This window comes from Cyanistes caeruleus, chromosome 1 (genome assembly GCF_971803275.1).
Source record: "Cyanistes caeruleus chromosome 1, bCyaCae1.hap1.1, whole genome shotgun sequence".
In the NCBI taxonomy this organism is placed as follows: domain Eukaryota; kingdom Metazoa; phylum Chordata; class Aves; order Passeriformes; family Paridae; genus Cyanistes; species Cyanistes caeruleus.
In genome coordinates this window covers 112,220,773-112,237,428 of record NC_141701.1, presented here as the reverse complement: position 1 = coordinate 112,237,428, position 16,656 = coordinate 112,220,773, and the positions used below count along the sequence as shown (strand labels likewise).

The 16,656-nt window shown below is 37.3% G+C and overlaps 1 protein-coding gene across 15 annotated transcripts in view; it reads left to right on the top strand.

Annotated features, from left to right (window-relative positions):
• RBMS3 (RNA binding motif single stranded interacting protein 3) overlaps nt 1-16,656 on the top strand; it is a 703,891-nt gene that overhangs the window by 604,534 nt on the left and 82,701 nt on the right. For all 15 annotated transcript variants that reach the window (XM_086850705.1, XM_086850694.1, XM_086850656.1 and 12 more), the window contains one exon: nt 11,983-12,089. In XM_086850705.1, the coding sequence (XP_086706831.1) occupies nt 11,983-12,089 (107 nt within the window). The remainder of the gene's footprint in view (nt 1-11,982; nt 12,090-16,656) is intronic.

Here is a 16,656-nt window from a genome sequence, read left to right as displayed (position 1 = left end):
CTCTCTCATGTTCTGATTGTTCCAGTATTTTTAACTGAAGGAGCAGAGGGCTGATTTTTTCCTTTGCCAATTTTAGCATTGAAATCCTACTCTTTTTGTAATTTTTTGGGTGCATGGCAAAGTAGGATCTAGTAGGACCTTTCATAAAATCTCTGAGCAATGTATTACAACATTAAAGATTAGTCTATCCCTCAGTCTCTAATATGTAAGTTTGCTTCCTTGTCTACCCTCAGCTGAGAGCTCTGCAATTGAAAATTTCAGAAGGGTTTAGTGTTATCTGTTTAATATTCTAGGATATGGTCTCAGATGATAATAAAAGATTTTTAAGCTGCAAGGGATAGGATTTTCCTTATGTCATGGCACATTAGATTTAGTGTTGGTATCATCAACACATTTTGAAAAGACCTAAGAAGTATGAGTAAGATCTTCAATTGTCTTGGGAAAAGATTATAATTCCACTTTTTTGTCTTTCCCTTGGATAAAGTGTCATCATAAATAGGTGACTTAGTGGAAAATTCCCAGTGAATGCACTGTGCAGTTCTCTGTCATGGAAACCACAGGTATAGCTGTGCCTTGAAGGCAGAGGCTTACTTCAAGCTGGTGCAAAGCCTCTATGTCCTGACAGGAGCTCCAGGTGGCCGTGTGCTACAGGGCCTTTCTGCCTTCTTGCCCTTCAAGGAAACAGGACTTACTGAGCATTCTTTTTCCAAGCTCTTATCTTCCTTTTCTAGCACATAAGTGCCTGAGCCACATCTGCTCCATACCTGCAGGTACTTGGTGAGGAGGGCAGTATTCATTCAGCACAGTTACTACCCAAAAAAGTCTGGCTTTCAGGCTCAGGGCTCAGAAGAGGAGCAGCCAGTGCATCAGTGCAGCTGCAAGGCATGCTGATGTGTCCCATGGGTGCTATATAGTTCACAGTCCTTGTTCTGAGCTGCTGCTTGCCCCTTCTGGGGAGAAAAAGGTAAGGGGTATCAGCCTCCTTACTTTTGTGTTGTTTCCAAAGTATTCCCTTCCTCTCTTTGGGCCCATTCACTGAAGTAGATGGTGAGGGCACAGAGTGAGGTTTTGTGGTACACAAATTGTTGTGTCCAAGATGTTTAGAGTGACTTGGTTATTTTCTACCACAGCAAAATGAACTCCTGCCTTTAAGAATCATTCAGTCACTATTTTTTAAATGCTTTCTGCTTTGGAATCTCTAGCCAGCCCTGGTTTTGTCACAGTCAGGGTTAAATCCACTTTTTAAAGTTATTCCTGCACTGAAGTGAGAAAGCTGGTAATGCTGTCTGTTAGCTCTTATAACTTTCAGTGAATGCAGAAGAATAGAATGAAAGAAGGGCAGTAAATTTAAAAAAAAAATTCCCTTTAGATTTTCCTTCTTTCTCAGACTAATGGTAAAATGATATGGCTGAGCTATGTTTTAGATTATCAGTGGTTGGAGTTTTTGCTGCTGCACCCAGCAGTTGTTATTAGAATGTGTATTAATTAGAACTGATTTAAATCAAAGGATTTTCACTAGGCAGTCTGAAAAAAGAGGTCTGAATATTTCTGAATATTTTAAAACTTTTTAACAGAGTGATAGCTGGTTAAAAATTAGCTTTATTTTTACATTTACACTGGAATATTTCATGCATCCACAGTAATCAGTGCTTTTAGAAATAGATTGTTTCAACTCGGATATCAAGAAGGTCACTTTGACAACACACAGGGAATCTTTACCCAAACCAAATATTTTTTGACTGTATGTATTTTCTACTGCTACTCCTTAACAGGCTGTAAGTAGAGCTGCAAATAGTGCTAGCATTATATATAGAGCCCTTTTTCTGCTTTTTTATTACAGTAGCCATTCACAAAGACACAAAAAATATCTTTCCCTAACTGGGAAAAAGGAAAAAGTATTATTAGAACATATACATGTGAATTAAATAAGCTAATGATCATAACTGCAGCTTTTATTTCCTCATGCAGTATAACCCTGGGTTGCAAAAGCCTTTCTGGACATTAATAGTATACATTTGTTGGAGTGTAAGCAGGGAATCCCAAAATTCAATTTCAATTATGAAAAAATAAATGTGTATGTACAGCAATTATCATTATGCTAGTGGAAAGAAATCATTGCATTGACATGAGACATTTGTCCTGGTTTCCTTGTTTATATTGAAAACATATTTGGAGAGGTTTTTTTGTCTCTCTAGTCTTAATTCAAGCAGTGTAATACTGGAATATGTGATGGTAATGTTCTGGTTTATCTAAATAAATACAAAGTAAAAACTAGTACAGAACATAATAAAAGTAAATTTAAAATAAATAGATTCTGTACTAGATATTAGAGTAATGCTTAAACAGCTTCATGAAATAACCTTTTATGAACAGAACCAGAGTTAATTATTTGTACAGCATAAATTCTAATAATTTTATCTCTGGACTGCCAGTGCAAGTAAGTTTTTCTCAGTGGGAATAGCAAAGTCTATGTGATCAATAATATTTGTTTCTGAGAACAGTAAAAATAGATTTTATAGCAGAAGCATAGAGCTATTGTTTCGTGAAGCAGCTTTGGATAAAAGCTTTGCATTTGTTCTTTTCTCCTGAGACTACTAAAGAGAACACTGAAAAAGTAAAAGGGGTGACCACAGAAGCAAGTAGGGTCACCCATTACCAGGGATTCATTTTATTTCCATTAGAGAGGAACTAGAAAGCATCTCACACTATTTGTACCTGATTTTCCATTATAAATTACGGTACATGAGATCATTTAAAAATCGCTCAGCCTTTCAGATGAAGCCAACTCTGTTGCTGTTCCTTAATAATTGAACAGTAAGAAATACAAGATCTCCATTTTCAACTGAAGTAACTTATGAGATGGGAGAGGAGAAAAAGGTATATGAAGTGCAATCTTCCTAAAAGCTCACAGGGCAGTCTCAGAGGGGGATTTAAGGAGTGGGTTTGGATTCACATTTAGAGACTCAGGTTTCTTTAGTGAGCTTCTACCTGCAGATTGGAGCCCTGGGACCCCACACAGCTGGTGCATCAACCAAAGCCTGTTCAGGATCACCAGTATGGAGTACAGGCATGAAATTCAGGGTGCTACTGCTTTAAAAATGTGATACAACTCTCCTCTAGTTCACTGCCTCAGTGTATGAATCTTCAGCTTTAATGCTTCTCTGGAATAATGAGCAACACAGTAAGACAGCAGAACCTCACTGTGTAACTTTTTTTTCCCCTGAAAACTGGTTCTGATGACAGGGTAGCCATTGTCTTCACTCTCTTTGCATGTTGCCAATGTGTAGGGATTGCAGCTTTAAGTTTAAAGACCAAATAAAACACAAAAACAAAGTTTGTGAGATATATTCCAGCGTAACTACTGTCATATTTACTTCCAGTTCAAGTCACAGGCTAGGAGCCAGCGTCTTGGAGGTATTGAAAGCGTTCTCATCAACTTCACTGGATCTTGGGATCTTGGGTTGGACATTGTTTGCCAGATCTCTATTAGTTCCTTGTCACACTCAGCAGAAGTGTGTGTCTCTGTGGCAAATCGTGCATGGTATAGAAATTTACAATGAAAGACACAGAAAGGTTTTAAAAATATTTTTTAATATGAGAATATATTTTTGGTTAGGCATTTTTTTCATTTTATTTGGCGGAATCAGCTCCTGCCCATCATGTATTCCAACGAATATCTGATGCAGTAAGTCAATAGCATAAAAGTGGTACAAGCAACCCTTCTGGTGTTTGGGTTTTTTTCCTTTTAACTATATAAGTCAGAATGCCAGACAATAATTAGTATTTTAAAAATCTATACAAAACCAGAAAAAACATAATTTTTGTTGTTTTGTTTGGTTTGTTTTGAAAATATTCACAGTTGTCAGCTCTTGTCAATGGGAAGAAACTCTTGATAGGAGACCATTGTATTATCATAAATCTTTATTCTACTCTATATTTGCATAGTTTCCAGAAGAGGTACATAAACTCTTTTTTCTTCAGTGTCTTGCTTAGTTACTCTAGCAAGATAGAAAAACAGTCAAGTTGGGACACATAAGTTCCATACAAAAATTCTTCAGACAGGGAAAGGTGACTGGGTTTCTTAAGCATTTAACTTTTAACAGTGAGGACTGAGCAAGTCAGCAGCTTTCCTTATTTAACATAAATTAACAGTTCAGTACTTATTTATTATCTATCTTACAGATAATAAATTACTTGTGCTTCTGTTTAAAACATGATACCATCTCACTTCTTTTGTACATGGCTTTTCCAATGAGGCACAAATCCAAGGGAGTCTATCAAAGCGTTTTTTGGAGGTGATATTAACCCTGCTGAATTCCATGTTTTGCAATTCGAATTGGCACATTAAAAGAATGTGCCCTAAATTTCAGTTTGTAACAGATCCTATTTGAAAGTCATAGAAAAAGACCCACTGGATTTAAGCATAGGTGTGTGTGTGAGATGGTTTTTGCAAACTGATGCACATATTTAGCTGGTTTGGTTGCACAGTCATACAGTAAGAGGATCTATTCTTTTGCTGGAAAGGCTCTTGGAGACATTTTAAAACTACAAAATAAATTGCTCCTTCCACTTCCTTTTCATCCAGTGGTTAAAGGTTGTGAAGAGCTGTCACAGCACTGGGTACAAAGGATGAACTACAGCTGGAATTTCTCAGCATCATGCTGTGGACCTCCAATAGGGCAGAACTTTGCTGTATCATCAAGTTTGAGGGAGCCAGTTTCTCTGGCAGAACTCTTGGGCCTGAGTCTGCTCTTGCTTATGTTTAATTAAATTTAAATTTGGGTTCAGTAGAGAAGCTTTGGGTTCAGTGAGAATGTCTAATTTCTGTGAACTCTGATTCAGGCCATTTGTTTAAAATAAAGGCACAATCCAATGTTAAAGTGCAGCATGTTTTATAATTATTTAATAGTTAATAAAACTAAGTAATAAAATTCCAAATTCTATTCTGTATTTGCTCGCCATGCATTCATTCTCTCCAAAAGAGACCAGCACTAGAGTTGTTTGAAAAATAGAGTTTGGTAAAATAAAATTAGATCATCATATTAAAACATTTCAGCATGATTTTAATACTGTATCTGTTTTGCTATTTTGATTCATTTAACTCTCCATAACATATTGTAGCATCTGTTTCTATAACCTTTACAACAGTTCCTCTTTATCAGCAGATTGGAATGGAGCACTTCAATAGGCCTGAATCAGGCACTCCCAGGCCACCATCCTACTGAAAATATATAAAGGAAAATAGTTTAAAAAAAAACAAACAAACAAAAACCAAAACAAAAAGTCAGACTGTAAAATGAATGTTGCAGTTTCTTATAGGAAGGTGACTCCAGTTTCTGGTCTGCTCTAACAAATATTTATGGACATTCCCACAACAATATGATTAAGCAGAAGTTTTCCATGTAGTATCTTGAGTGTTTAGATTGATTGCAACAAGATCTGTTCTACCCTTCCAAGCTGCCATGCTGTTTCTCCAACATACACACACATGGTTACCTGTTCCACCTGCTCTAAGTAATTTCTGTTTCACAGGACAGAAGTCCTAACTTTGTGCTTGACACATCATTTCTCTCTGAGATTTATTTTTCTTTTCTAACATGTTCTTTCTCTTTAGAAATAATTATTATACAAAAAAATTGAAAGGATTGCTTCCAATTTCTTATGACAAAGAGGTGAACAATAGATAAATACCTAAGCTGTGATACTATTTATCTAAAGTAAATCACTTTCTTTTTCTTGTTTACCCAAACAGATGCTTGCTCTATATTTTTTCACTTTGGTGTCTGTCTCTATTAGCTGTTCCCCAATTTCTATAATTATATTGTTAAAGTGTTGTGTTATAGAAACTAAAATGCAATGGTAACTCATTGTTTTGCTTCCATAATCATCTGTACAAATCCAATTAATATCATGTACCTAAGTTTAACGAAAATACTGGATAAATCTACCAAGATGGTGAAGGGCCTTGAGGGAAAGCCAAGTGAGGAGTGCCTGAGGTCACTTGGTCTGTTCAGCCTGGAGAAAACAAGATTGAGGGGAGACCTCATCACAGTCCACAACTTCCCTGTGAAGGAAGGTAGAGGGGCAGACACTGAGCTCTCCTCTGTGGTGACCAGTGACAGGACCCAAGGGAATGGCCTGAAACTCAGCCAGAGGAAGTCTAAGGCTGGGTGTTAGGAAAAGATTTTTCACCTCAAGGTGAAAAACCACCAAGGGTGGTTGGGCACTGGAACAGGCTCTCCAGGGAAGTAATCACATCATCAATCCTGACAGAGCTGAAGAAGCATTTAAGCAACACTCGCAGGTTTACGGTGGGAACATTGAGGTTCTCCTGTGCGGGACCTGGAGTTGGACTTTGATGATCCAAGTGTGTCCCTTCCAAATCAGGATATTTTATGATTCTATGAAATTTGCTGTATAAGGCTTGACCTCTGTTAAAAACTAACTCTTGTAAACATTAGAGTCTCTCCTCTGACATCACATCCTGTATCACGGGCTTCTGGGACAAAATCTATTACTCTGTCCTCTAACAACTCCATGCAGGATAGGATGAAGTGGTTATTTGTCATATAATTTATGGGTTACTTACTCAGCTAACACTTTGTCCTTACAAGTCCTTTTCTGTCACATACCATCTTTTATAATTCTTCATCTTCCCTTCCCAAGAGCAGAGTAGCTATGGTTTTGCTTTATAATCTTCCTTGGAGTTCAAGTTTTGTTTATTTATGTCTTTGGGATGAAAAAGTATGGTGTGGCAGGACTTTCCTAGAAGCCAGTGGACTCACTAGAGCAGAGAGTGACTCTATTGATGGGGTCCTGGAACTTCTACATTTTCAAAGCTCACAACTGCAAAATTAATTTTGTAAATAAACTCTGCAGGCTCTGTAAATACCATAGTCCTGCTGGGTACAGCCATCTGAGCCCAGATATTAAATCAAAACTTAAATTGCTCTGTCCTGCCTTGTTCTACAGCTTTTGTGTCTCTCATTTCTCCCTGTGAAATACTGCCTCCTTACAAAATGGCTTTGATGTTACCATAAGGTGAAGCTTTTCTTAAAGACTACAAATGTTTGATCTGTAGAGGTTGGTTCTTACATGGGTGTTTCAATCAGATGTTCTCTGTGATTTGCACATGAAATGTTACCAAAATACTTATAATTTGGAAGGCAGTTAGGAATTAAAATAGTTATCAGATCTTGGTCAGTATGAATACTTGGTCTAATTGTGAACCCAGTTATTACTGTGCACAGTTTTTTATTGTGGAGGAGAATGATTTGCTAAGGCTGAAAAAGAAATTAATCCAACTTTCTCATTAAAACATACTTTGAAAAAGATCAGTAATTGTGCACTGACCATTCATTGTCATACCAATGACTTTCTAATTATTTTTCTTCACATTAACAAAATAGAGGTGGCTAAAGACCCACATGAATGTTCACAAAGCACATGGCTGTTTTTACTGAAAATGTTACTTTCATTGTTGCAAAAAATGAGAAGACATTAAACTCTTCCTGACATGCTGAAAAATACTCTGTCTTCAAACATATTCATAGTAAAATCAGCTAAAATGCATAAAAATGTCCTGTTACTGCTTTTTGTATATGTAATTCTTGCCATTACTGGACAGATGATGTTATATGACAGTGGGGAGCAAGCTTTTCTCAGTAACTCCTAAGACAGTAAAAGTTTCAGAGCACCTGAAATAATGAAGAAGACTCACAAATGCAAATGACAGCTTTCATCTTCCTTTATGAAGCACATGCTCATGAATATATACATTTTTGCACATGTAGGAGCTCAAGTGTATCTGCCTTCCGATGAATGAAAGAATACGGAAATTATGTATTCAGAATTAGTTAGAAGTTTGCTTTATTTTGTTGAATTCTCCGATTTAATTGAAATTCCCTTCCTGAGCTGGAACATTTCTTAGAGACTGCCAGATTCGAGAAGGGGGCACTGTTACCCCTTCTCCTTCCTTCAGAAGTTTTTGTGCTATTTAAGTGGCAGTGTTGCTTTTGGTGATACTAACAGCCTTTTGGCAGTTCTGTGCTGTTTGTCTGCACAATCTGTCCATCTAAAGTAGCAGAGCATGAGAAGCTGATCTCCTGAGGGAACTCCAACAATATCGACAGGCTTGATTGACATAAAACCAGTCTCTCTCTTTCACCTCCACTGAACTCTCAGAGTAAATTCAGGGCCTGACTGAAGTGAGATAGGGTTTTAGCCATTGACTTCCATGGGAACAGAATCTGAGCACTAGCAGCTACTGCCCTCTCCTAAGGCAGCCCTGAATGTCTTGGCAAATGCTGTTTAGAAGCATTATCAATTTGATCCCACTTCCTTCTCAAGACTCAAAGCCAAGTCCAGGGCTATTTATGTCCTATTAACTAGAGAGGGCTTTGGATGGGAGCTGCAGCAAGCATTTAAATCTTTTCCTTGAAAAAATGGGTTATGGCTTAATGAACCTTGTTCAGGTGAAAGCAGTTATTTATTCTTGATATTTGTGTTTGTTTGCTATCAGGTAGAAGTCAATGAAAGAGCAGTGCCTTCTATCTTGAAGAGTTTATCAGGATGGAATAGCCTGAAACTTGTTTCAAGTGAATCAATTCTCACTTTTTTTTCAGGAAAATAGCAACAGTAGATTTTCCAGATATGCTTCAAAATACCACATATGCTTAAAACTTAGAGGATGTCAAGAACCATACAAAAAGATCTGCTTATCACTTCAAAATGTGAACATCTACAGATATCCAAATTACATTTTCTATTAAGTCAGCAGTACAAAAGGTGAGAGAAGAGGCAGAGACACAGGCATTTATTTTCAGTTCATGTGTTCACACAGAGGAAAAAAAGAAAAGTAAAAATGCAGTCCATAAATTGAAGACTGTCTGCATGGAATGGAAAAGAAAAGAAGCAGAAAAGTTTAAAATATTCCCTTTTTTCTTTCCTCTTCTTCTGAAGTATTTGGGGTGAAATATACCACTTCTACTGCTGAATATTATTCATCTGATGTTGATATTGTTTGACTAGTACCTAAATATTTTCTTTTTTGAATTGATAACCATGGTACCTAATTGTGATTCTTTTCTTGGCTGAAGTAAATTTATTCTTTTTAAAGCATGCTGGAAATTTAATGAAACCATTAAAAAATAATTCTACTTAGAAATAATTATGCTCTCATGGTGGAATGGGATGTGGTCTTTCTAGTATCTTTTGTTGCCACTGCATTTGACCAGTAACAATGATGGTACTAATATTTGGGTGCATCTGATCTTGGAAAGACTGGAGGACCTTTCTTACGAAGCATTTCTAGAGGGCTAAAGTAAAACAAGATTTGAGTTCTTCTGTGTACTTAGAGCAACATCTTTGAACTCCCAAGACAGTTGCATTCTACTTTATGACCTGAAAGAAGAGAGATTATTAATTTGGTTTTATATATATGTCTGTATAGAGGTTGGTTACCATAATTGTTTCCAGGTGTAAACCATTAGGACCTACACCACTTCAGAGTTATTAAGATAATTTTCTGTCTTGTTTGATGCTACATGCCTGTCTTCAGGGGAGAAAACCAAAACCAACAAAACCCTGAAAACCCTCAACCCAGAACCATCCTGTATGGGCTCTGTCTTCCTGTCAGAACATTTTGTCTTGAAATTTCTACTTATTTTAATGTTGGTCAATACAGACTGCTTTTATCCATAGAATTACCCCAATTTATCATAGAGGAATATAATCTCCCATGCAGAAACTTGCCTGTATAGAGCATTGTCCTTTTCCACCTTCTTTCCAACCTCCTGAAAAGTCTATACAATATTTTTTTTCACATTTTCTCTAGATGGGGTTAGTAAAGTTGTTTGGTAGCTCTATTAGATCTCAATCAACTTTAGGAAGTCACTAATTAACAAATATGAGGTTGTCAGATGGTAATGCTACAGAGGGATATTCTGGAAATGGTAAAGGCTTCCTATTTGTGGTTGGCTAATAAAGAGAGAGATGATGTGTAGATTTCCTACCTTGTTAAACCACATCACAGTACATGGGATAATACCACATGTGTTCATTAGCAGATGATCAGGGCATGTGTAAAGATCCACTGTGCAGATGGTTTTTGCATGGTCCTCCTGATGGTATCATATGTTGCTTGGTAGTTGAACTTTTGAAGCTTCAGATGTGATATTTAATAGGTCTTTCTCTAATGCTGGCTTAGCACCCGCTCCTCCCTCACAATCACATCAAAGTGAACTCTAAGTAACCATTCTGAAATCATGCAGCATCAGGCCATAGAGTAAAACCAATGAATGCACAGGGAAATCTGCCCTGTAAAGTCTCTCCATCTGCAGAAAGAATCTCCATATTCACCTGGATGCTTTTAAACCTTCATTATTTTAAATTTAAAATGGTTGGCTGAGCATTGCTTCTACAAAAATCTGATACAATAATCAAAGTTGGAGGTGGGGAAGGACCTCTGGGGTCACACAGTCAAGGTTTCTGCCAATAATGGATTGTTTCTTGCAGTTCAGTTCCTAGTGACCTTGGAAATTACTAGCCTGGTAAAAAGGTAATGAAAAAACAAAGCTGCTATAGCTTCAAAAGTAGCCAAAGTGATGCTATCCCAGTGTGAAATTGTGGTTTTGATGTGAGATTCTCTCTATGCATTGTTTCTTGGTTGCAGTTTTTAAGTGATCATGGTTTTAATCTACACTTTCTGATCCATTTTGAATTGGCTATAGTCAGAAGGTTGTTGGAGACTAGCTTGTTTTAATACCATATGAACTTGTCCCTTAACCAAATCATAATTTTTGTAACAAATAAATAAGTCAAAAACTTGATTAGCCCCTCTACCGAAAAATTTTTCATCATGTCTCTGCAGTTGTATCCTTTCAATATTTCTAGCCCCCCAGAAACAAGAAATGGGAACGAAAAAAACACAGATTTCTTAGTTTTTCCATCAAAACTCTTGGTTAATTAATTACAGACTTATTATGCCTGGGAATGCAAAGATTCCTGAAAAGTCTCAGATGTGACACATGATTTTTAGATTTCATTCAAACAGGCAAATATTCAAAAAAAAACTTCTCTGCTGATGTAGGCAATAAAGAACAACTCTAGCATACACCTAAGTGGGTAGAATTTCCCCCCCCTTATAAGGATGAAGCAGGAGAGACAAGCTCCCACCAGCAGAGTAATTAAAGTTTAGCTTAAAAAAATATTTTAGGAGGCTGTCAAAAGCTGGGTAGATGGGAAAGAGATCCCAAGACACCAAGTTCCCTTCCTGTTGTGCCTGTTTGATGTGTGCTAATTTCTTCTCTAGAGGACCCTATTGTTGGCTGCCTTTTGGGGTGTGATAATCCTTTCTTCCTGGGACTCTGCCCTCCTCCCCCATTATTGTATTCACACACTCCAGATCTCACTCAGAGAGGAAAAGGGTTTTCTCAGCTGCCAACTTGCTTAAAAGAGGAGTTAAGAGGAAAAGAAAGCTGATTGGACTGGGCTTGGCAAAAGTCTCCATTTTATTCTATTTTGTCAGATTTTTAAAGGACTGGATGTTGAGAAACACCAAAACAGTGGGAACACTTATTCCTTAAACAGGTTCTTGCAGAGTTTTTACAACTAAAAACAGAAAGCTGCTTTAGTAAAGCAGTGTTTATCCTTGCACTAATGCTGGTCATGAATACGTGTCTAACTTAGCTGGAACTAATGCCTGACTATACTGTTCCACTACAGCAACTTAACATTCTGCGTAGGCTGATTATTTTTTCAACAATATTTGCTAAATTCTTTTAAGGGCTGCCAGTATATATTTTTTGAAGCTTAGTTAATAAGAACAGCTGCCAGTGGAGTCAAGGCTAAAAGAGGCAAAAAATATCTGCAGAAGGCAAGATTTTACTTCAAAAGATCAGTATTACAAAGCACTACTGTTGCTGGTATAATCACTTTCTTTGGGGGGGATGCTAATATAGACTGGGTTTCTTGTCTTCACAGCCCCCACTGAGCCTTTGCTGTGCAAATTTGCTGATGGAGGGCAAAAGAAGCGCCAGAATCAAAGCAAATACACACAGAATGGAAGGCCGTGGCCCAGAGAAGGAGAGGTAAGTGCCACGTAGCAATTATTTTCCTGGGGTTTGGCAGAAGTCAGCAACAGACCTGGAGGTCTACCTTTCAGGCTGTGAAGAAATCAGATTGCACACAAAATGTAATAGTTTCATACAGTAAAAAGCTATGTAAGCAGTGGGGAGATGGAGGTTTATGATAATGTGCAGAGTGTAAAGTTACAGGAAAGGAGAATTTCTGAGCTTAGTGTGGAACTGTGCACAGCCTGGTCCCACTGTGAGTGCACTGCAGGCAGACCTGAGCTGAGAATTCTCTTACTGGTGAGCCATCAGCACCCAAGGTGTGCCTTTTACAAACTAAATCAATTTACACTGAAGCAACTCAACAGTGTTACTTCCTCCATCTAGCTCCTAGATGGAGGTAAAATATCCGTAGGGAATATGAGAGCTGTTCTAAAAGAGAGAGACATGCAGATGTAGGGTCCATGTAAGTTTTCTGAAAGCTTTTCTGAGCTGAACTCTTCATTCTGTTCAAGACAAAACAATTTGTCTTGAAACAAAAACTCAGCTGCATCATGTATACAACATTTTAAAATTAAGTAATCTAATGGTTGCTCCTTGTACTGCTGCAAGTAGTCTGTTACTGGAGTTTCTTTTCTGTGTTCTCTTATATGAAGTGACCCCAACTGAAGGTGAAATAAGGAATTTTTTTCATTCTTCAAGAATTTGTTTACTGTTTTTGAATTTTATTATTGGAAAAAGACCTGAATAAATAAGGTAGATTTGATCACAGTGCCTTCTTGTGCGTTGTGTTAGTTAGGCTGAAGGACTTGTAAATATTTCTATCCTAAACAACTATTCTTTGTGTTTATGGTTGAGCCTTCAAGGAAAAAAAGTATTGGTATAAATTGTGCTCCTCTAGAATACAAGTTGGGGGTGGGGGAGAAAATGTCTCTTTTTGGGGAGGGGGTTGAGTGTTGCTATGTTTACTTAAATTTTACAAGGCAAACAAAAAAAATTATTTGTTCTTTCTGAGTTACGTGTTTCTGGAGTATTTCTGCATTTTTTTTAACTACTTGATTTTTCCAGCTGATACCTTTCAGACCACTAGTTTATGACATTCATACTCTGGCACCATTGGTGAGCTCGCTCCTAAAACAAACAGAAAGGCCTTTTGAAAGTGTAGAAATTTCTCCCACCATCCCACGATTGTTCAACACTGTTCCAACAGCAAAGGGTCCGTTTTTAGCTCCGTGGGCAGAAAATCACAGTGTGGCAGACGTGTTCTACAGGACATTGCAGAAGTCTCTAAAGGCTCAAAAAATTGAGTTATCTTCTCAGGAGCCATTATGGTTTGTCATATTAGGGATCTACTTAGGAACAAGTCCCCAAGAAGTACTTCAAGCAGTAGACTCAGGTCAGCCTATAAAGACCTTGAAAAACAAAGATCTATATATAGGAGACAACAATAAACCCTCAATAAGGTCAGCAATCCATATTTTAAAGACCTCTAAATCCCTTTTTAAAAAGTAAATATCATCATAGCTATTATCTCTGCTGTTTTATACTTCCTTCAGTTGAAATCAATAATAAAAGAGAATATAAAGTCAAAGCTAGCAAGTCACCATTATGCCTGTCGCCTCAGGGCATCAGCTTATTGCACTTTGTGTAGTTCATTGCTGCTAGTGGAGTGGTGCCTGTTAAGCCCCAGTGATATCCTGGCGACCTAGAGGCAGGGTGTGGCTGGTGTGTTTGTAGTATCGACACTTAAAAACTGATTTTCAGTGCTGGAAGATGTCTTTCCTTGTTGCTGATCATAGTCAACTACAGAGCTGTTGTCACGGCATAATGTACAAACATGAAAAGATTGTAATTTCAGAAATATTTCAGCCTAGATTTTCTCAGATTTTCTGTTCGATAACATCTGATTGCTGCACACTGGATATTTGCTACCCAGAGCATCAAAGACAGGAATGCATGTTCTCTTTTAGGGTCCCTCATTTATTGAATTTCTTCCCCACTGTTAACTTTCTTATTTCCAGCGGAAAATCTTTCTGTATAATTACTCTTCTATTTCATATGCAATAAGGATTTTCAAACTCTGTGTTCTTTAGCAATCTTATTGTAAAAATAATCTACCATTCAGTTGTTTTTGAGGTAGCAGCACTTGAGTAACCTTCCTACAGTTTTTTCTGTAAATTTTCATTTCTTTTCATTTCTTTTTAAAAGAAATAAAAAGTGAGTAGAGAAAAGTAACTGGTCTATGACAAGTGCCATAGTTCTGATGACAAATGGCATCTGGAAATACTCCCTACACATCTGCTTTTTCTTGGTTTCTTCCCCAAAGAAAAGAAACAGCATCCAAGAGATTACTCCCATAGTGTTTCCACCCTGGCCAAATCCTGTGGTATCTAGACCAAGATGTATTTTGGCTATTGTTCAGATAAGCCTTTGCATTCTTGAATACTTTAGTGAAGGGCATTTCTAAGACATCTGTGGTTTACCCAGCGATAGCACTGAGCGTGCATAAGGATTATTTCTCGGAAGAGCAGATCCCAGAGAAATGACGGCAACAGTTCTGTCACGGGCCTCAAACTTGAGCGTGCAGTGTAGAGACAGACAGCTGTGCCCAGCATTCTGCTGGAAGAGGCAAATGGCAGGAGAATCAGTGGGGAGGAGCAGGTTTGCTGTAGTGTTATGTCTCTGGTCATTCTGTTTTCAGAGGTTTTGCTCTCTTTTATGAAGAGCTTCTATGGAATTTTATAAGACAGGATTTAGTCTTTTTTTTTTTTTTGTAAAGTTGTCAGGTCATCCTGCAGAATGCAATAGGAAATCTGATTCCTATCTTACATCTTTGTACACTGCTTCATAATAATACAGAAATACTTTGACTGGCTGTTAAATTGCCTGCCCTTTTAAAGTCAAATATTTAGGAATACACTGAATTTCTCTAGGGCTTTTTGGGAGGTCTAGGGGCTAAGTTTGGTTGCTTGGCCAGTTGTAACCAGGGAAGAATGCCAGATCTTGAATAGTGCTTTCTAGTCCTTGCCCTTACACTCTTGTTTGGAGTCTCGGGAAATGTTCAGCAGATTTACTGAGACATTTAACTGAGTGTTTGTGATGGTTGACTAGTTCTGGACTACAGAGCTGAGAGCTTATATTTGTGATGGCTTTATATAAGGCTGTCATATTAGATATCTAACAGACAGGTGCAATAAATGTACAGTGAAACCTTCAAGTGTTGGAAATATTTACAGTGAAATTCTGAACCAGCAACTGACATAATTTCTGCACAAAGTCCAGTAATTTCTTTTTTGGGCTAGTTCCTTCTCACACTGGTTTAATTAAGCTCTCTCTTTTGAAACTTAACCTGACAAGCTTGTATTTGAGATGGTGATAGAGGATAATCATATTCAGATTCTGTCTGTAAAATATTTGATTCAATTTACCTCTAAATTGCAACTGACAAGTTTAGAGGTGGGTGACATAAATCCCCTAAAATGTTTTAGTCAAAAATGCACCCAGGGAATCAAGTGTAGTCACAAAATGAGATCAGATTGGATTAAAAACTGCAACATAAATTTTGCAACATAATCTTCTATTGCAGATTTAATGAAACCTTCTTCTGGTTATTCAGAAATTAAGTCTTTTGATACATGTATTTAAGAGCAGGTTTATTTGAAAATTACCTGGTAGACAGGGAGAAATATACCTAAAATTTATTACTGTTTTCTAGAAATTGTAGCTTTTCTATATATGGTCTGCCCAAAGTGATTGAGGTTTTTTTTATGGTCACAGTATTTTGAACTCTATGATATTTGATTTTCAAGTTTCTGTAAAATCTGGGCTATTTAAATAGTTACATTGCCTTGTAAGAGAGTACAGTAATGTTGCATGCATCTTAACAGTGACATGCACTGTTGAATGCAATCCCCTTGTCATTGAATTTGGTCTGATGTCTATAATGATATTCAATAATTGTCACTAATAATTCTTTTATTGATTGCTTTTTTTGCTTCCATAATCTAAGTTACATTTTTTATTTCTAAAGAGCCAATGGTTTACCTTCCTTTCCTTCCCTTTCTTCTCTTCCTCCTTACTCTTTTCTCCATTGTTTTCTTTCAAGCTCTGTTCATGGAATATCCAAAGAATTAGACATGTTTTTAATTCTTTCTTAAAAATATAAAATAACCTGGTAGTTTGGGAATACTGCTTTTGTGACAGTTTCTCTTTTTATCCACTATTCATTACAACTTTTCCTAATGCAAACAGAAATTTAGAGAAAAACATGCAGTAGTTAATTTGAGACACTTTCCAAATTATTTTGTAAAGTCAGTTCCAGTGAGGGGATGAAGCAGTTGACCCTGGTGCCAATGGTGTCTTCTTTATCAGCAGATGTATTTAGAAATTATTAGCAGTTCTGTCCCAGGCCTGTTTATAACTCAGGCATGGATTGTCTTTATGCTTCCAAGGAGATAGGTACAAGGAGTTGTGTTCCATAATCCTGATTGTCTTGGTCAGATGTATTTTGCACCTAGACAAGGAACTTTTCTTTGCCGTGAGAGGCAATTCCCAGTTCTGTTGACATAAGCACTAGTACCCTCAT